The sequence below is a fragment of the Cnephaeus nilssonii genome (assembly GCF_951640355.1).
Source record: "Cnephaeus nilssonii genome assembly, chromosome: 1".
Taxonomy (NCBI): domain Eukaryota; kingdom Metazoa; phylum Chordata; class Mammalia; order Chiroptera; family Vespertilionidae; genus Cnephaeus; species Cnephaeus nilssonii.
This window is the reverse complement of record NC_137072.1, coordinates 2,775,426-2,797,586: the sequence shown is the minus strand read 5'-3', so window position 1 is coordinate 2,797,586 and position 22,161 is coordinate 2,775,426. Positions and strand designations below refer to the sequence as shown.

Genomic DNA, 22,161 nt, shown 5'->3' with positions numbered 1-22,161 from the left:
AATGACAGTTCCCTCTAAAGCATATCATTATAGAATGAATAGGCATCACTATACACACGTGAAATGAGGTGGGCTAGATTTGGAGGGTCCAGGCTGACCTACTTTGTGCACACACATAACTCAAAAAGAGCTCACCATCCATTTCTACATACATCATTTTAGAATCAACTCCAACGAAGTCTGGAATTTGACTAGGCCATTAGGAGACGCCTACAACTGTCACTGTCATTTTAAACTACCTACCCTTAAAAAATGGATCATGGGTCAGTAAGACAACATTGTTGTGATTATTGGCTTTTCTCCTTGGCAAAGTAAATGCTAGAGAAAACAATAAATTACCAAAAGCTGCATTACACTGAAGGATTCATCTAATGAATAATTTATATAAAAGCTTCACAAAGATCATTATTTTCCAACTCCTTAGGACTCTGTCTTAGCTTGGGAATCCTTAATCCTCCTTTGCACTAAGGTGTTCATTTACCCGATTTCTCAGAAATGGCACCTTCAGACTCAATATTTAAGTTTTCTGAGCTATCGGCGGTCCCAATGGAGGCCTCAGACTCAAGGGTTTCATCATCAGAGGCACGGGGTTCCAGTATAAGCATCTCAAATGTCAGCTCCTCCCTGTAAGATACAATCAAGAAATCCATTAGTATTTGATAAGAAGTGGAAGGAAGTCAACAGGAGAAAAGACCTTCCATAAAAGTCAGGAATTTGAATAGCAAAACCAGTCACCTTTCTTACTGTTCCCAATCAGGGTGGTGATAAGGGTCTGAAAGCCATAGTAACGGTGAAGGCTAACACTGTATGCACTAAAAGCAGAGGCTGGGCCCATCAAAGCGCCAAAGGTGAGGCAGGGAAAGATGCGGCAGCTGTAAGATCTAGTAATCAGATTAGTGCTCTAAATTCACTCTAAGCTCGTTTATAATGCCTCAGGAAGGAACTTCCTTCTCTCTGGTCCTGTTTCCTCATCTATAAAACAGAGATTAAACTAGATAATTTCTAATATTCCTTCCAGCTCTTTAACTATTTTCCATGAAACTTTACCTTGACCACAGAGAAACCTCTGGATGAAGTAAAACGCTGATTTGATCTTTTCTGTCCTTGAAGCTTAAGCCATCTCCACTTATCATATTTTCTTCTCCTCTTCATCAATCACCCACCTATCTCAGTCATGCCCCCTTAGTCCCTGAAGTCTTTGGTACATGGCTCCAAATCTTGCTTTTCTCACTACTGCCTGATATCACCCTAATCTACTTCAATCAATACCCTACCACCAAAATTCCTTTATGTCTGCAACTTCTAACAACCTCCCCTCCACTTTATATAGGCAACTTTCTCCAATGGGAAGATCTGGAATTATACCAGCTCTGAATCTAACGCATACTCTACTTGCCCACAACCTCCTTGTCCTTCCAATTCTTACTTCCTTTTTCATCTCTTCCCTTTCAAAGCCCTTTAAGCTTCACTTTCACTACCTAGCTTAGACAATCATTTCAAAGATAATCTCATTGCTGCAATTACCACTGTCATAAGCCATGTTCTGAGACTGTGCTCATACTTTTTCCTTTCTCTAGAAAGATTTTCCCCTTCCTACAAATTCCTATTCATCCTTTAATACCTCCAATACCATTTTCATCAGAGCTGAGTTAGGTCCTCTTTTTAGATCATTCTTGTATCAAATAGCCCAGACAATGTGCCCCACTTTTGCTTTATCATGTTCTGCCAAGCTGAGCTCCAGCTGCTTTTTTAGCTTGCCTAAATTCTAGACTCAATCCTGGCAAAAAAAAAAAAAAAAAAAAAAAAAAAAAAAAAGTACTTTAACAGACTCCTAGCCCCACATGAATCAAGTTCTCAGACCTGGAATTCTGGAACTCAAGAACAAACATCATCAGTCAGGATTAGTACATGGTACCTTCAGGGAGAACCATGGGATGTTCAAATTATCCCCAAGATGTATTGTTACCCACCTTTGTCCCAGTGATGGCAAAGGTTACAAAGCTGCTTATTTGTCTCTCCCCTAAATTACAACCAATTTTTCTACCCAGTATTCCAGCACCCACTAGTGTTGCTGCCCTACTCTGACCATTTAGTTGCTGGCTCCATGGCTATATTGATCTTTAGACAATATCCTTCCTTCATGGAGTTCTGAATAGGGACTTTGTCTTAGCCTGGGAATCTTTATTCCCCCTTTTTTAAGATAAATCTGTTCACCGAAGCTGGTCTCTGACCTGTTAGAATCTCGGCTAAGATTCCTTGACATACCCTGCTCCAGTCAGCTTGTCTAGAATCATCACGGTAGCAGCTTCAAGTCTCCGTGCTCACGGAGCTTCCTTCAGGCAACATATCTTTGTCATCTCCACATCCTCTGTATCACCTGATGATACAGTGCTTGACACATAGGAGATCTATACTAATAAAAGCCTAGATGGTCCTCACGCCCTCACGCGATGCCCTCACATTGCCATAAGATGGCCGCCACAAGATGGCTGGCAGGGGAGGGCAGTTGTGGGCGATCAGGCCAGCAGGGGAGGGCAGTTGGGGGCAAGATCAGGCCTGCAGGGGAGAACAGTTGGGGGCGATCAGGCTGGCAGGGGAGGGCAGTTGGGGGCGATCGGGCCAGCAGGGGAGGACAATTGGGGGTGATCGGGCTGGCAGGGGAGAACAGTTGGGGGAGATCAGGCTGGCAGGGGAGGGCAGTTAGGGGCTCTCCAGGCCTGTAGGAGAGGGCAATTGGGGGAGAGATCAGGCTGGCAGGGGAGGGCAGTTGGGGGTGACCAAGCTGGCAGGGGAGGGCAGTTGGGGGCGACCAGGCCTGTAGGGGAGGGCAATTGGGGGTGACCAGGCCTGCAGAGGAGGGCAGTTGGGTGTGATCAGGCTGGCAGGGGAGGGCAGTTGGAGGCGATCAGGCTAGCAGGGGAGCAGTTAGACATCAGGCCAGCAGGGGAGCAGTTAGGGGGCGATCAGGCTGGCAGGCAGAAGTTAGGCATCAATCAGGCCGGCAGGGGAGCAGTTAGGGGCAATCAGGCAGGCAGGCAGGCGAGTGGTTAGGAGCCAGCAGTCCCGGATTGTGAGAGTGATGTCCCAGATTGGAGAGGGTGCAGGCTGGGCTAAGGGACACTCTGCCCACCCCCACCCCCATGCATGAATTTCGTGCACCAGGCCTCTAGTATTTAATAAATAAGGAAATATAAAAGACAGAAGGAAAGAAATGAAAACAAATCAAGTGGTCACTCTCTTTCCTCCTGGAAACTCACTTCTCTTTCTGTAGGTTCTCAATCTGCTCAGTCAGCACTCTCTCCTCCTGCTGCATAGCTGCTTGCTGCTGTTCTGTGATGTCCATCTCCATGGTTGCCTCACTAGTCAAGGTCTCTTCTGGGACATCAGACATAGAGGGCAACCGAACTACAACAGTAGAGGATGGACTTGCATAGTTTCCTCGACGAAGACACCCCTTTCCCTACAAAGAAAAATACATGTTGTAAAGTAAATTGAGTGCCTACATCAGTTTTATGTGACCCATTTAGGATAACAAGAGTACTTCCATCATACCAGGTGAATGTTAGAAATAAATGGAAACATTATGTAAGGCCCAAGATACTTAGTGAGATACCATCCATCAAATACATTTAGGTTAAATATTTCTTGCAAGAGCATTGGGAAATGAATACTTCAGCACGTGGGAGTATAAGGACACATTGTGTACTGGGATGTGATTCTTCTTGTAAATATAGGCTGCATCCACTCCAAACTAAATATCCACACAGGGCTATTTAAATGTGAATCAATTAAAATTAAATAAGTAAAAATTTAGTTCTGCGTTTTCACTAGCGACATTTCAAATTCTCAATAGTCACAGGTGGTTAGAAGCTACCATATTGAACAGTGCAGATATAGAACATTTCCATCATCACATAAAGTTCTGATGGATAACAATGCTCTTCACCTTTAACTGTAGAATGCACAATCTCTCTAGGAAGACTATAAAAACATGTCCCAAAACTGTTTCATTAAAAAAAAAAATCATTTCTATATCACAGGGTGCTGGTGAGTTTCTCTGAGAACAACTCAAGAAATTTCTTTCTTGAGGTCAGAGGGGGGAAAAAATCTTATTACTTTTAAATTTGTTACTTTGTATATAACTTTAGCTTCTGATAATGGCAGAATAGGTATTTTAGATGATCTCAGCAGGAGTGCCAAGAACAACTGGACCAAACACACACAAAAAAAACCAACATGTTCTTAAAGGCACCAGAGAGCTAACAAGGAAGGCCAAGGAAAGGCTAGCCCAGCATTTCGGGCTAATCTAAATTTAAGAAAAGGTGGCTGAGAGTCTGAACAGAGCTTCTGACAGACTATATCAGGGGTCAGCAAACTATGGCTAATGGGCCAAATCTGGCCTTGTGCCTGATTTTGTAAAAAAAGTTTTATTGGAATATATTCATGTTCATTAATTCACACATTGGAATACATTCATGTTCATTAATACACACATCTATGGCTCTTCTGCTGAACAATGGCAGCATTAATTGTTGCAAACAAAACTGTAAGGTCTACAAAGCCTGAAATATTTACTCTCTTGTCCTTTTCAGAAAGAGTCTGCCAACCCATGGGAGTCCAGAACCACACAAAGGTGTGGGCTCCATGCCTAACACTAGGATCCCCAAGATTTGTATCCTAGACCTCAGGGTAAATTAAAATTATAATAGTCCTTGCAGACACTGCAGCCTAGCTTCAAGACAGTTGAACAGTCCAGAAAATTGTAATCCCTAAAATTGGATTAAAGTAAGCCAGATTTTTAGTGCCCTAGCACCTGGAAGAAAAAGTGAAAATACTATTTAGAGAAAAGAAACATCATCTCAGGCATCAAAATATTTTCAAAAATAATTTTTTAAATACTGTGTCTGACATACAATCAAAGGTAACCAAGAACAAAAGGAAACAAGACAATGTAAGTGAAAACCAGTAAAAACAACAGAAAACAGAAACTCTCAATGATTCCAGACATTGTGCTATAAGACAGACTTAAAATAACCATGCTGAAGGAGATAGAAATACATTGTTGAATTAATGGACCAGAAATTAGATCAGAAGAAAATATAAAGAATCAAACAGGGAAAACAAAACAAAAAACTTTCAGGAAAATTTCAGAAAAGAAGGTAAACAACAGGATACAATAAAAAAAACCCTACCATATGTAAAAAAATAAATAAATAAATAAATAAATAAATAAATAATATATAGATATATGGAGAGAAAAGCGATTCTGTAGAAGAAATATTAAAGAGATAATGGCAGAGCATTTTTCAAGACCAATTAAAGATGTCAACCTACTTACTGACTAAAGAAAGCCTTCAACCTATAAGAAAAATAAACTCAAAAAGTCCAAACCCAGGCACAATTGCTAAAAAGCAAAGGCAAGAGAAAATCTTAAAAGCAGTAAGAAAAAAAAAATGTACCTGCAATAAAGAAGCAACTTTTCAATAGAAACAATGGAAGCAGAAAATAATAGATGATATTTTCAAAGTGATGAAAAAAAAGTAACTGCCAATCTAGAATTCTATACATAGCAAAACAATTTTCAAGAATGCAATTGAAATGAAGACATTTTCAGTCAAAGAGAATCTGTTACTAGCAGACCTGCCCTAAAGAACAGATAGAAAATGACACAAGAAGAAATGTTAGTGAGGGAGAATGAAGAACAATGAAAATAGTAAATACATGAGTGAATCTAAATGAAAAGTGACTGCATAAAACGTAAGAATAATACCCTAAATTTTAAAGTAAGCATTTTTTTCCAGTTGGGTTAAAAATATACAGATAATTTAAAATACAAACAGCAACTATATATTAACTAAAGCATATTAAAGTTCTCGAATTATCTTGGAAAAAGATAAAAGTACCAATGAATAGACATTGGTAGGTAATGGATTTTTATTGTAACATTTAGTTTAACTACTAAAAGAAGCATAAAAGAGAGTGTAAAACCTTTTAAACTAACAAAAGAAAAAAGTGGAATAATAAAAAATAGTCAAAAGAAAAAGGCAAAAAGGAACGAAAAAGGCAAGAAAGAAAAGGAACATGTATGAGGTAAAATAAAAGCACATAATAAAATACTAGATTTAAATCCAAATACATCAGTGATTACATTAAATGTTAATTGATTAAATGCTCTAGTTAAAAATCTGATAATTATCAGACTATTTTCTAAAAAAGTCAAACTATATGAAGTCTACAAGGGACACATATGAAACATAAGAATTAAGAAAGGCAGAGAGTAAAAGGATGGAAATAAAAGGCATACAATGTCTAACCAAAAGTAAACTAGTGTTGCTATTTTAATTCTAGACAAAGTAAACTTTATGGTAAGAAATGTTACCTGTGATAAAGAGGGATATTTCACAATGACAAAAATTCAAATTATGAAGAAGATATAACATTATTTCCAAATTTGCAAATATCCATTTCTGAAGAAATGGCTTCAGAAATTTCAAGTTCTTTTCCATCTGGCCGCAAGCCATCACAGGTCTTAAAACATTAGCAGACTCATAAAACCTCTTAAGTCCTAAATTCCTTTCCACTTAAAAATCTTAAACCATCTATTTTGTGTGTAAAGGTTGTTCAACTAAAGGAATAAACTTAAAAAAATAAATTTAAAGTAAAATATTGACAAAAATACTTAAAGAAATAGACAAAGCTATAATTGGCACAGAGAAAACAAGTGTGTACAAATAAATCAGTAAGCTAGGGATCTGAAAAACTTAAAATATAAGTGATAATAATAGACATACATAATTCAGTATTTAACACTACAGAACACTCATTATTTTAAAGTACATACAGCAAAGACAATACATTTTTTAGGGTTGAAATAATTTATCGGACCTTTAAAGTAATTTAAAATAAGTTTACTAACAGAGCAATTATAAGAGGAAAACGAATAACACCTATATATTAAGAAATAGACTTCTAACACACTCATCGTCAAAGAAGAAATAAAATATTTCCAATAAACAATGGAAATATTTTGAATTAATCAACAATATCAAAGTCTGTCAGATACAGTTTAACTCTGCCCACCTTAAAATTATAGCTTTATACATTTATTTTTCTTTAACGAGCAACAAATAGAAAAGGTTAAATTTTAAAGTAAGCATTTTTTTCCCAGGAAACCAAATAAAGAACAACAAAATAAATCCAAGGAAAGGAAAATAAATAAAGAGTAAATAAACATTAAAAAAGAGAGGACAAAATCCAAAATGTAGTTCTTTGAAAAGACTAATAAAAAAGTTAAAACCCTGGCAAGATGAAGATAAATAGAGAGAATCCACAAGTAACCAAAGGCATAAATAGGATAAGAGACTACTATGAACACCTTTGTCAATAAATCTGAAATTTTATACAAAAATGTATGTGGAGAAATTCTATGAAAATCCAAGTAATTAATACTATCAATAAAGAAATACAAAAAAGTGAATAATCTTACCAACTAAATTCATAAATGCAGACTTTCAAGAGAGAAAACTCTAGGCCTATATGATTTCATTAGCAAACAAAAAGAAATAACATACAAATCACAAAAATTCTTTACAGAATTATAAAAAGGACTATTATTCCCCAACTCATTCTTAGAGGGCAGCATAACCTTGATATCAAGACATAACAAGAATATGGCCCTGGCTGGTATGACTCGGTTGGGTGTCATCCCATGCACCAAGAGGTTGCCAATTCGATTCCTGATCAGGGCACCTGCCTGGATTGCCAGTTTGATCCCCAGAAGCAGGGTGTGCAGGAAGCAGCTGATCAATGTTTCTCTCTCATCAGTGTTTCTCTGACTATCTTTCCCCTCTCTCTTAAATCAATTAAAAATCAAAGACCTAATAAGGATATGAAAAGAACTATTATAGGACAATTTTACTCATAAACACAGGTACAAATCAAGCAATATGTAAGAAGGATATCACCTCATGACTAAGTTGGATTTATTGCGGTAGTATAATGATGGCTTAACATTAGAAAAACACTTGGTGTAATATGTCATATCAATAACATAAAAGTCAAGAACACCTCAATGGACATAGTAAAGGTATTTCATAACATTCAATAATAAATCCTAATAACAATTCTTAGAAAACTAGGAATAGAAGGGAAAATTATCTCATAAAGCATCTGTAAAAATTCTATAGCAAACATCATTATTTAGTGGTAAAAGTATTAAAGCCTTCCCTTTGAGATCGGGCAATGCGAAAAATGATCCTTATCACTTCCTTTCAACACTGTACTGGAGACTCTAGCTAAGGAAAAAAACACCCATATGGACTATAAAAAAACAAGTGAAACTATTATTACTCATGAACAGTATGACTAAGGTATGAAATCCAAAGAAGTCACAGCAAAATTATTAGAATAAGTGAGTTGAGCAAGGTGAAAAACACCAAAATCAAATGTATTTTTCTTTCATAAGGAACAAAGAGAATATAACAATTTTAAAATAACATTTATAATTGCATTAAAATACAATTATATTTTATATTTTATATTACAATTATGGTAATAATTAAAATTGAATATGAAGGGCAAAAATATAAAGCTTTTTAGAACATTATCTTCATAACATCAAGTAGTGAAAAATGTCTTAAATGTGACATAACATGTACTAGCCTAAGGAAAAGGCTGATAAAATTTAGACTACGTTAAAATTAAGAACTCCTGGTTAAAAAAAAAAAAAGAATTCCTGATTCATCTAATGACACCTCTAAGTGGAAGAAGAAATTTGCAACAGAAGTAACCAACATCAAGAATTCATAAAGAATTCCTACTGATCAGAAAGAAACAGGCAAGCCAATTAGAAAAATGGGCAACAGCTTTGAACAGGTCCTTCAAAAAAGGGTATCTCATACATACTTATAAGAAGGTACTTAAACACATTAAAGAGTACAGAAGTGCAAATTAAAACCACAATTACACACTGTTAAGAGTAGCTAAAATTAAGAAATCTGGAATATAAGTGTTGACAAGGAGGTGGAACAATTGGTAACTTTCATACACTACTACTGTAGCACAACTTTATGTACTAAAGTTGATGATACATATATCCCATGACCCAGTAATTCCACTCCTATATTTCCCCAACAAAAATACATGCATGTGTACATAAAAATACATGTATCAGAATATTCATAATAGGATTATTCATAACTCCCAAAACACAAGCCAATGTCTACCAACATGAAAATGGTTAAATGGTGGTAAACATATATCCTGGAATACTATACAGTAACAAAAATGAACTACAACTAAACACAACATGGATAAGTCTTATACATAATAAGACTGAAATAAGTCAGATACAGAATAATATGATTCCATTTATACAGCGCTGAAAACAAACACAACAAAACTATAGTGCTCAGGAATACATCCTTTAGTGGGAAAACAACAAAGAAAATAGAGCAAGTAACATAAAACTCAAGTTATTGCTCACCTCTGGGGGAGAAAAAGGATGTGGTTGGAAAGAAAAAGAGGAGTGCTTTAGGGAGTGTTGGCAATGTTCTATTTCTTGACTGTGAGTGGTATGTGGATGTTCATTTTATAATTCATTAAGATGTTTATGTCTATTTCTGGGCTCCTCTATATGTGTTGTATTTCACAATAAAAGTGGTATTTTAAAGCTTTTCAATGTTAGCTATTTATGCAAATATGCCATTATCTTTTGAATAGCACGAGACAATAAACTGACAGATTTCTCAGTTGATTTGGGGGAGAAAGAAGGAAGACATGCTGTATCAGAAACAGAAACTACTGATCTAGCCCTGCTGGTGAGATGAGGTGGAAGTGGAGGGCAAGTTCTAAGGGCAGTCAGGCTAACTAAACTCATGTGTTCTAAAACATGCAATGGGATGAAAATCAAGAGGATTACAAAATTATTATTACACTTTTAGCTCTGAGAGCAAGAAGTAAAGAAAATATTAAGAAAAAGTTGCTCAAAACACAAGATCAGTCTGCAAATTCAACAAAAAATGACTTAGAAGAAGGCACTGTTGCCTTTGCCTAGCCAATGTGGCTCAGTGATTGAGCACTGATCTATGAACCAGGAGGTCACAGTTCGATTACAGGTCAGAGTACATGCCCGGGTTGGGGGCTTGACCCCCAGTTGGGGGGCGTGGGAAGGAAGGAGGCAGCCAATCAATGATTTTCTCTCTCATCATTGATGTTTCTCTCTTTCCCTTCCTCTCTGAAAAAAAAAAAAAAAAAAAAGAATATATATATATATATATATATATATATATATATATATATATATATATCTCCTCTCTAATAAAATGGCAATATGCAAATTAACCATCACTCCGCTACACAAGCCACGCCCACAAGCCAAGCCCACCAGCCAATCAGGGCGAGTATGCAAATTAACCCCAATCCAAGATGGCTACAGCCACAGAGAGCAAGGTTTCCCAGATAACAGAGGAAGCCAAGCTTTCCATAGCCGTTGCAGGCCTAAGCCTCCACTCAAGCTACAAAGTTTCAATTATAGAAGGTAAACAAATTCAAAAAATGGCGGCAGAATGGAGCTTGAGAGAGCAGGCCAGGGTTGCCGGCGGCAACAGGGGAAGCAAAGCTTTCTGCACACCCTGGCCGGGCTCACCCGCTTAAGTCTACAAAGTTTCAATTGTAGAAGGTGAATTAACTGCCACAGAAATGGCTGCCCCCCCGGAGGGAGCAGCAGGCTTGGCTCCGCTCCAGGCTCCAAAGTTTCAATTGTAGAAGGAAAATAAATTCCAGATACCAGGGCCTCCCCTTGGGTTGCCAGGGGGCATGGCCGGCCTGCAAACCACCACAGGCCCCTCGCTCAGGCTGCCCCACACTCCAAGGGAACCCCCACCCTTATCTGTGACACCCTTCAGGGCAAACCAGCTGGCCCCCAACCATGCACCAGGCCTCTATCCTATCTAATAAAAGGGTAATATACAGATTGATCATCACTGCAACACACAATATAGCTGCCCCCATGTGGACACAAGATGGCCACTACAAGATGGCCAGCAGGAGAGGGCAGTTGGGAGGCACCCGGCCTGCAAGGGAGGGCAGTTGTGAGGGACCAGGCCTGCAAGGGAGGGCAGTTGAGAGGGACCAGGCTTGCAAGGGAGGGCAGTTGGAGGTGATCAACCCTGCAGGAGAGGGCAGTTAGGGGTGACCAGGCTGGCAGAGGAAGGAAGTTGGGGGCAAACAGGCTGGCAGGGGAGTAGTTAAGCATCAACCAGGCTGGCAGCGGAGTGGTTAGGGGGTGATCAGGCTGGCAGGCAGAAGCGGTTAGGGGCAATCAGGAAGGCAGGCAGGCAAGCAGTTGGGAGTCAGCAGTCCTGGATTGTGAGAGGGATGTCCAACTGCCCGTTTAGGATCGGGCCTAAACGGGCAGTTGGACATCCCTCCAGGAGTCCCAGATTGGAGAGGGTACAGGCTGGGCTGAGGGACAACCCCCCGCCGTGCACGAATTTCGTGCACCGGGCTTCTAGTATATATATATTGTTGGCTGCGCTGGGGCGCGAGACGCGGTTGGAGGCGGACCACTGTCAGCCATCGCTGTTGGCCACGCCCTAGCCTAGTGACGCCCTGAGACTCCGCCCCGCACAATCTACAAACACACCCAAGCTCCTAGCAGCGGCTTTTGCATATGAATGGCCTTCTCTATTGCAGTTTAACCTTTTGCACTCGGATGTCAAGTGTGACTCGACACAGCATTAGAATAAAGGAATCAAGAAAAAAGCAAGCGAGTGCAAAGGGTTAAACTAGTAAACTTGCAACCCGGTACAGACAGCTCCAAGGCCTCCAAGCTCCAAGCAGGGAGGAGAGGGCCACGGTTCTAGCTGTAGCTCCTGCAGGGTGGCCTCAGACAGCAGCTGAACTGCACCCCATTGGAGTTCCAGAAGCCAGTGTACCTAGAGTTCAGCGTGAGACACCAGATTTCAACTCCTCACATCCATAAGTGACACACTCGGGAGGCGGACTCAGTGAGCACCAAAGCCCCACTCAAACAAGCCCTGTACCACAAGTGTGTCTCCAGCGCAGCAGTGCTTCCATTATAGACACAGCAGGTCCTCACAGCCAATTGGCCTGGAGGTCAATTCCTCCCAGTGTACCAATAGCAATCAAGGCTTAACAACACCAAGACTTTCCACTCAGCCCACAAAGGGGTGTACCAAGAACAACCACCTAGGGTGATTGGGGAAGCTGAGCTACCGGCCCCTATAGGTCACTGACCACACAAAGCCACCCCATCAACACAGGGAGGCAGCCAAAATGCGGAGACACCGAAGCATGTCACGTATAGGAGAGATGGAGGAAAGTAAACTACTGGACAACACAGTGGTCAGAACCACATTTATAAGGTTACTCAAGAGTCTTCTAAAAACCGCTGAGAAACTTGAAGAGACCTTCAAGGACCTTAATGAGAATACCAAAAAAATGGAAAAGGACCAGTCAGAAATTAAGCATATACTGTCTGAAATAAAGAATATACAGAAACTCAACTGTAGATCACCGTACCCCAAGAGTCAAACCAAAGATCTGGAATATGAGGAAGCAAAAAACACCCAACCAGAGAGATGGAAAGAAAGAAGAATCCAAAAGTGTGAGGATAGCGTAAGGAGCCTCTGGGACGGCTTTAAGCGTACCAACATCCGAATTTTTGGGGTGCCAGAAGAAGAGAGAGAGCAAGATACTGGAAACCTATTTAAAGAAATAATGACAGAAAACTTCCCCCACCTGGTGAAAGAAATAGACTTACAAGTTCAGGAAGTGCACAGAACAAGAGGAATCCAAAGAGGATCATACCAACACACATCATAATTAACCCTTTGCACTCGCTTGCTTTTTTCTCGATTCCTTTATTCTACTCGGGATTTAATTTTTTAAATACTCCAGATTTTACAAAGCGCAGCAGTAGAATAAAAAAACTGGAGTTTCTTTTCATACAAACTTATTTATTGGATTTTTTTATATTTCAAATTATTGATACATTCAATACAATTCGACATACAAGCTGCTACTGATGCTAACCGAGTCGAGTCACACTCGACATCCGAGTGCAAAAGGTTAAAATGCCAAGGGCAAAAGACAAAGAGAGAATCTTGAAAGCAGCAAGAGAAAAACAGTTACCTACAAGGGAGTACCCATACGACTGTCAGCTGATTTCTCAACAGAAACTATGCAGGCCAGATGGGAGTGGCAAGAAATATTCAAAGTGATGAACAGCAAGAACCTACAACCAAGATTACTCTACCCAGCAAAGCTATCATTCAGAATTGAAGGTCAGACGAAGAGCTTTACAGACAAGAAAAAGCTAAAGGAGTTCATCACCACCAAACCAGAATTACATGAAATGCTGAAGGGTATTCTTTAAGAAGAGGAAGAAGAAAAAAAAGGTAAAGGTAAAAATTATGAACAACAAAAAGACATCAAATACATACCTACCAACAAGTGAATCTAAAAATCAAGTGAATAAAAAATCTGAAGAACAGAATGGACTCGTGACTGTAATAGAATCAGGGACATAGAAAGGGAGGGGACAGACAATTCTCAGGGGGAAGGGGGTCTAAGGGGTGCAGGAAGAGATTGGACAAAAATCTTACACCTATGGATGAAGACAGTGGTGGGGCGTAAGGGCATGGGGTGGGGTGGGGAATCAGGTGGAGGAGAGCTATGGGGGGTGGGGGGAAAAGAGGAACACCTTTAATAATCTGAACAACAAAGATTTATTATAAAAAAAAAAACAAACCTTAACATCTCTACTGAATTTTGAAATACTGAGAACTTGTATTCAAAGCACTGTGAAAGGTAGGATAGTCTTTCAAATGGTAATAATTGCTAAAGTGCTGGTATATATTTAAAAACGCTGTTTAAACAATTGGAATTCACAATGAAGGCGCTTGAAACACTGGAGGAAAGTGAATCAAACTCCGGAAATTCACAATGATAACCTAGGGTAATGTCTAAAAAAAAAAAGACAGCATTAAATAAAGATGAAGGAAAACCTGAAACCTCTACAGCCCAGAGTTCTCTTACAAGGTCAAGGAAAAGAACTTTTGAAGTTGGTTACATAGAGCTTTAGAAATATGAACAAATGCTAATATTGTGTTAAAAACTGGACATAAACTTGTATACTATATGTTTGTTTTTTTAATCCTCACTCAAGGATATCTTTCTATTAATTTTTAGAAAGAAAGGGGCAGGGGGGAGAGAGAGAAATAACATCAATGTGAGAGAAACTAGTGCCCTGATTGAGAATCAAACCCGCAACCTTTCTGGTGCACTGGATGATGCTCCAACCAAGACACACCAGCCAGGACAATGTAACAGAGATCCTTAATTATTTGATTTGGGTCAGAATTCTGTAAGAACCGTCCATAATAGACTTCCCTATTATTCTGTGAGACCAATCTGTATTAAGCTTTCCCACTATAACAAAAATATTGGGAACCAAATGCTTTAATGTGAAGGTTCTAAGTGAAGATACCTCTTTGAGGTAATCCTCAGTTGAGCCCAGCATTTCCATTTCCTCATAAGGCTTAAAGAGCTAATAATGTAAACAAGTAGAAGGTACACCAAAGTGTTAAAATGAATAAAGCCTATGAGGAGAGTTTGATTTCTCAGAAAAATGCTGTAAGGCCCATGATGGAGAAAGGATGCAGGAAGGAATGGCAAGGTATGGTAGAGGGGACACAAAAATATCCAATATAAGTCAAAATAAGCCCAAAGAGTTAAAGATAGATGAAGTTAGAGAGATACCTGTGGTGGTAATTAGGGAGTGGATTGTCCAACCCTTAAAGAAACTTGATGACTGCCCAGCTGTTGTGGCTCAGTGGTTGAGCGTCGACCCATGCACCAAGAGGTCGCTAGTTCCATTCCTGGTCAGGGCACATGCCCAACTTGAGGGCTCAATCCCTGGTGGGGGCCTACAGAAGGCAGTGGATCGATGTTTCTCTCTCTCCCTCTCCCTTCCTCTCTATCTAAAAATCAATACAAATATATTTAAAAACAAACAAAAACAACTTGATGACTATGTAGGGAAAGACATCTCTTACACTCACTAGGGAAACATGAAGACCCTCAGCCTGGCCTGTGGGGATCGGGCCGAAACCGGCTCTCCAATATCCCCTAAGGCAGTGGTTGGCAAACTCATTAATTAGTCAACAGAGCCAAATATCAACAGTACGATTGAAATTTCTTTTGAGAGCCAAATTTTTTTAAACTTAAACGTCTTCTAACGTCACTTCTTCAAAATAGACTTGCCCAGGCCGTGGTATTTTGTGGAAGAGCCACACTCAAGGGGCAAAAGAGCCGCATGTGGCTCGCGAGCCGCAGTTGCCAACCACGGCCCTAAGGAGTCCTGGATTGCGAGAGGGTGCAGGCCAGGCCGAGGGATCCCACCAGTGCATGATTAGGGCCGGGGAGGGACCATGGGAGGGCTCCAGGGCATGTCCGGCCTATCTCGCCCAGTCCCAATCGGTGGACCCCAGCAGCAAGCTAACCTACCTGTTGGTGGTCAGTGCGCACCATAGTGACTGGTTGAACAGTCGAACAAATGGTCGGACACTTAGCATATGAGGCTTTTATTATATAGGACTGGAGTTTGTCCATGGGTTGAATATATAAGAAGGAAAAACTATGCACTACCTAGATAGGACTGTATATAATTAGTTAAAGCACAAATCTCGAAATCCTAATGAAGAAACCATACCCCAAAACAGCACTTTGGACCAAGATAGACTATCACTGCTTGAATGTCTTCTGTAAGTCACAAAAATAGGAAGCAAAGAATTGAATTATGGGACCACTTCCTGAGGAGTCTATTTTCCTGGTAAGGAGAGGCCTAGAAAATTGGCTGTTTTGCATAGTGTTAGAATTAGGTAACCAGGCTTGTTCAAATATCCCAATGCTTGTAGTTATGGTTCACCAGATGAAGATTAGGAAGCACTTTAAACACTTCAGTCATTTTGTGCATTTATTTCTTACACATGAAAAGGAATTATCCTCACCAAGTATCTCCGTGCAATTCTATGAGCCGGAGTGTTTTATAAATTGAAGAGCAGTGCTTCTCAAAGTGCAGGTGGTGTCTACAAGCCCATGGAGATGCCAAAATTATTATGAGAGAGAGAGAGAGAGAGAGAGAGAGAGAGAGAGAGAGAGAGAGAGAGAGAAAGAGAGAAACATTGATTTGAGAGACATATCGATTGGCTGCCTCTGGTACGCATCCCAACCAGGGCCAGGCTGGGGATCTAACCTGCAATCCAGGTACATGCCCTCAACCAGGAATTGAACCTGCAACCCTTCGGTCCATGGGCTGATGCTCCAACCACTGAACCACACCAACCAGGGCTCAAAATTATTTTTAAAATGATACTAAGATGCTAGTCATCCTTCCACTTGACAATTGCACTAACTGCTTTACAGCTGTTGGCATCTTTGCATAAATGAAGGCAGTGGTATCAAACTATACTAGTAATCATATTCTGTGCTATCATGCATAGCTTTTTAAAAAGTCAATTTCATTTCATGTCTTCCATTAAGCAGTATAAATTAATTTTATTCTTAACCCTTGAGTTCATTATTTTTAATTTTCTGTGTGATAAAATTAAAAGTTTTATACGCAACGGACCTTTCTGCATACTGACTAGTTATCTTAAGAAAAAAAAAATGTGAACATTTGAGATGCAATTGAATTAAAAGCTTTATTCATGAAATGCTACTTAACACATTGCAGACCAGTAGTTTTATTGCTAGCTTTACCCAGTGGCCAGATAAGTTTCTATTGAACGAGTACAAAAAACGTTTTACATAAATGTTAAAGGCACGCTTTAAAATTAAATACCCATTGTATTTTGAAGTTATTTATTACATGTTCTTACAAGCTAATATCTTTTTAAAGTATGATATTCTGTAAAACACTGTGTAATAAGAAGAATTCTTGTGATCCATCCGCAATGTGTTAAAATAATCGACAAAGTAGGACTACTGCATACAGCAGACACTGTCTTTAAAAATGTAAGAAGGGAGACCATCATTTCAAATGAAATAAATGACCATATTTTTTGTCAATGACAACATTTCAAGCTTTCAAACAAATATTAGAATTTTAGAAAACTTATAACTGCCCCATGAGTTTGACAGCTGCCTAGTACTAAAGATTTTCTGAAGAGACTGGTAGTGATATTAACAAATGTTATTTTTGTTTGATATTGTATAATGAAACATTTGAAAGATCTGCATAACTCAGTGAACCAATATTTTCTGAATGATTCACTTATGACATTATGAGGCCATATATGAATTAAAAAAAAATCTCTTCAAAGGGTGAAATAACCAATAGATTATTATTTTATTTTTTGTTAATCTTTACCCAAGGATATTTTCCCATTGATTCTTAGAGAGAGTGGAAGGGAGGGGGAGAGAGAGACAGAGAGAAACATCCAAGTGAGAGAGACACATCGATTGGTTGCCTCCCGCTCGGGGGGTTAGAGGGTGGGGAGATAGAGCCTGCAACCATGATACGTGCCCTTGACCAGAATCGAACCTGGGACCCTTCAGTCTGCAGGCCAATGCTCTATCCAGAGCCAAACCAGCTAGGGCAACCAATAGATTTTAATGTCACAGTCTATACTGCAATTAACTTAGAAGAAACTAAAAACTTTTGATTTGGGGGTGTAGGCCCAAAGAGCAAACTAATTTATGTGAATGACCAGATCAAAACTGTATGGACCACTTCCCTCACTCAAGATACCACACAGCTTCATAAGTCCATTTTAACAGGTATGAGTCTGAATCTCTTAATGGCATCTTTAAAAGAGCTACGAGCTGATCCCTTTTAATAAAAGAACCGAGGGGTTTTTTTCATCTATAAGGCCAACATTCTAGAGGGAAGAAGGAAACACAGCTTTGGATCATGAGCAGATGCTAAGCAGGTAGAAGAAATAACTAAGTTGTTTTAGGGGATGTATGAGGGAAAAACTCTCTGCTTTCTTTATAAAGAAACATGTTCCTGAGCTATCTCCCTTGCCCTGTGAGACATATCAAAGACTATGATAAATTAAATTACTGGTTCCACTTCTCTAACCTTCTGTAATAGAATTAATTTCCATTAGAAAAATATATCCCAGATAGTTCACTAGTTCAAGAAGAATAAGAGATGTGCAAAACAGAGCTGGACTCAACCTGCAGCTTACTCCAAACCAGCTGAGCCCCAGCCACTTCACAGAGATAAGTGATAAATACATAATTATTTCATCTAGCCAATTAATTTTGGGGTGTTTTGTTAGGGAAGATTATTGTGAATATAGTTGATGACTTTAGGCTATCCCATGCACACCTAAAGTCACATTCTAGAAGCAACCACTTAAGCCCACTGTTTTTCCCTAAAGGTCTGGAAGACTTTGGTTACGGGGAAAAGTTTGGTGGTACTATTCCCTGGTTTAAAAACCTTTAATGGCCTCTCAAGGCCTGAAAGGATCAAATCCAAACTTCTGGTCCTGGAATTTAAGAACCTAAAACCTTACTATCAATCATCCCTTCTTTCATTCCTACCAAGAAATCTTCTATTGTAGCCATTGAAGTTTATTCAATTTTCTCAAGTAGCCCTACTCACCCAACTCTCTATACCCTTATAGCTTTGAACAGATAAGATGAGATTTAATAAACTGAACTACAATTATTTACATTTTTGTTTACTAGATTGTTAGTTTATCTCAGGCAAAGATCTTGTCGTTTCTAAACCTCCAGCACACCTAGCACAATGCCTGAAACATGGCCTTTTTTGTTGAAAGAAAAAGAATGAGAATAAATGAAATTAAAGGAACAGGTCTTATCTATAGAAGAGAATGAAAAGGAAAAAAAGACAAAGAGAAGTATTTCTAAAGAAACATGTATTTAAAGTAGTCTCATTTTTACTTAGTAAAACTAAAAGTTTAAAAATATTAAATGGATTTATGATACTAAATTGAGTTCATGTTTTATCTGTACAAAACTCTTCCTGAAAATATAAAGCTATGAATACTATAGTACTGTCATAAATTCTATTAAGCATACATAAGGAAAATATAAATATTCAAAAATATTAATAGGAATATTAACTGGTGATTTTCTTCTTGCCTTTTACACTTCACCCTACTGTTCTGAATTTTCTTTTTTTTTTTTTTTTTGGCGGTGCTCAGCAGCCAGGTGCTACGTAGTGAGCAGTGCAGCTTTTATTTACTTATTTTATTTTATTTAAAAATATATATATTATTATTGATTATTTTATTATTATTTTTTTAATTTCTTTATTGATTAAGGTGTCACATATTTGTCCTCATCCCCCCATTCCCATCCCACACCCCTCCCCACGGATGCCCCAACCCCCTGTTGAACTTAACCATTGGTTAGGCTCATATGCATGCACACAAGTCCTTTGGTTGATCTCTCCCCCCTCCCCCCACCCTCCCCTATCCTCCCTCTGAGGCCCGATAGTCCGATCGATGCCTCCTTGTTTCTGGTTCTGTTCTTGTTCATCAGTCTATGTTGTTCATCATTTCCCCTAGATGAGCGAGATCATGTGTCACTAGAGATATACTTATATGAACTGAATGTGAGATGAGCAATAATAGTTATGCTGACAGGCAAATGGATCAGTCTGTAGTGAGTTTCTTTCTGGACCAACAGTTCTTTTGAGACCCAATATCAATGTCCACCAGTTCCTTATGTGTACATGTTGGCACTGACCCCTCAGCTCTGGATGGTGGACAAATGGTGGTAATGCAGGTTCGATTCCCTCTGGTTGGGTCTCGGCCGGACCCCGGGGCACGGCTTCATCCGGATCCAGGGGCACGTGGCCTCACCCGGACCCAGGGGCACGTGGCCTCACCCGGACCCAGGTGCGCGCGGCTTCCCCCGGACCCGGGACACAGCCTCACCCGGATCCAGGGGCACATGGCCTCACCCGGACCCGGGACCCAGCTTCACCCGGACCCAGGGCACATGGCCTCACCTGGACCCAGGATCCAGCTTCACCCGGACTCAGGGGCGCATGGCCTCACCCGGACCCAGGGGCGTGTGGCCTCACCAGGACCCGGGACACAGCCTCACCTGGATCCAGGGGCACACGGCCTCGCTCGGACCCGGGATCTAGCTTCCCCTGGACCCAGGGGCACGTGGCCTCACCCGGACCCAGGGGCGCGTGGCCTCTCCCAGACCCAGGGTCGCGTGGCCTCACCCGGATCCAGGTGAATTTTCCAAATTGAACATGAAACAAGTATATAAATGTATCTTTTATGTAGAAGTATAAGATCTTAGATTTATCAAATGGCTAATTTTAAAAGAAATAAGTTCAGTAATTGCTAAATATAAAATAGTTTATCTTTCATTTTCAAGTCTATAACTTCTAATTACAAAAGTTTCCTTAAGAGCAGTAAGTATGTTATGTAAAAAGGAGCTAGTATGGCAGTGGAGTCTGTGGGATTTTTCTTGCACTGCCTCCCAGAATCAAACTGGAAATAAAACTAAATTTGGGTACATTCACCCTGAATTACCAATTGAAGCCTAACTGAAGAGGAGACTTTAAACAAGGCACAAACCACCTCCACGCCGGCAGGAAGGGCGGGTTGCGGGAGGGACTGGACCAACTCCCACAGGCCAGGCTGAGGGTGAGGAGGGCTAACTCCGCTGAGGGGTTGGGTTGGCTCCTTCTCGCAGCAAAAACCACATAGGGAGCCAACCTGATTATTCTTGTCCAGTGTTCTGTACTTTTTGTTCTCTCAACACATAACCATTTGTGAACTCTTCACTGTCTCTTCTCTCACACATAATCCTATCATCTCAACACCACACTAATCCTTATACTATTGTCTCTTTCTACCTTCTGCCTTTTATTCTCCCAAACCTAATTAGCGGGCTTCCTGAAAAAGTCAAGTTCCTTTGCCATGTATTACTGTAGTTCTTCCTCTCTTTTCTGTAAGAATTCCCTGTATAATTTCTCTTCCTGTTTGTCCCCGTCTGAGAGAAGATTATAAGGCTTTGAAAGAGGTGCTTCTTTTTCAAAAAAGAACCCAAATATTGTTCTTCTTTTGCCTATTACCCCCAAGAGATCCCGTGCCTAATCCTCTTCAGCACTGGCTCTTGCATGACTGCTGCATGCACATCTTCAAGTAATGCCTTGTGCGCACCATAATGATCTCTGGAAGGGAGTTAGGAAGAAACAGAGTAGGAAATATTCTGACTACAGTGTTATCAAAGATAACACTACCAGTTCTCATCACACGGAAAAAGACTGTAACTATGTGAAGTGATGGATGTTAACTAAATTTATTGTGATAATCATTTTGCAATATATACATATATCAAATAATCATGTTGTACACCTACAATTAATACAATGTTATATGTCAACTAGAGGCCTGGGGGACGAAATCATGCACAGGGGAGTGGGATCCCTCAGCCCGGCCTGCACCCTCTTCAATCCGGGACCCCTCAGGGGATGTCCGACTGCCGGTTTAGGCCCGCACTTTTAACAGATGACAGCTCCATTGTTGTTTCTTTCTTTTCCTACTTAAACCCATTGGAATTAGTAGGTATTCAAAGTGTGTATACATTATGGGGGAGACACCCTGTATATCTCCAGTCAGCAGCGAAAGGAACCAACAGCGAATTTGGAACCCCCAGACAGGGAAGCCTGCTCACTCCCCACATGTCTCCCCACTCCTCTTTTCCACCTTCGCGGGCAGTGGGAGAATTAACGTTTTCACTCATTAACTTGGAAAAGCACGTCCCGCTGCCTGGCAGGAGCGTGCTAGGCCCTGAGTAAGCGAGACTCAGTCAGGGCAGCCTTCGCTCCTGGGTGCCAGCACCCAAAGTGCACATTTCTCCACTGCAGTCGCCCCAACTCTCCCGCTGTTTCACTGAGAGGACGGACCTCCTCGCCTCCTCTGGGTTCCCAACCTCGAACGTTGACCAGAGGCACCTCAGCAAGGGCCGCCCCATGCCCACCTGGTGTGTCTGTCTGCACCTGCTTCCGCCTCAGCACCTGCATTAGCCCCACGGAGGCGATCTTGTCGCTGCACTGACTTCCACGGGAACAAGGCATCAACACTCCGCCCTGTCACTGTCATCTCACAGCCGCCCACGCCGAGCACCCAGACA

At 40.4% G+C, this 22,161-nt stretch overlaps 1 protein-coding gene across 10 annotated transcripts in view; it reads right to left on the bottom strand.

Moving 5' to 3' along the window:
• Positions 1–22,161, bottom strand: part of MYO9A (myosin IXA) — a 345,415-nt gene that overhangs the window by 5,540 nt on the left and 317,714 nt on the right. For all 10 annotated transcript variants that reach the window (XM_079787689.1, XM_079787686.1, XM_079787691.1 and 7 more), the window contains 2 exons: positions 3,258–3,460; positions 482–624 (listed from right to left, as the gene is read on the bottom strand). In XM_079787689.1, coding sequence (XP_079643815.1) covers positions 482–624; positions 3,258–3,460 — 346 coding nt within the window. The remainder of the gene's footprint in view (positions 1–481; positions 625–3,257; positions 3,461–22,161) is intronic.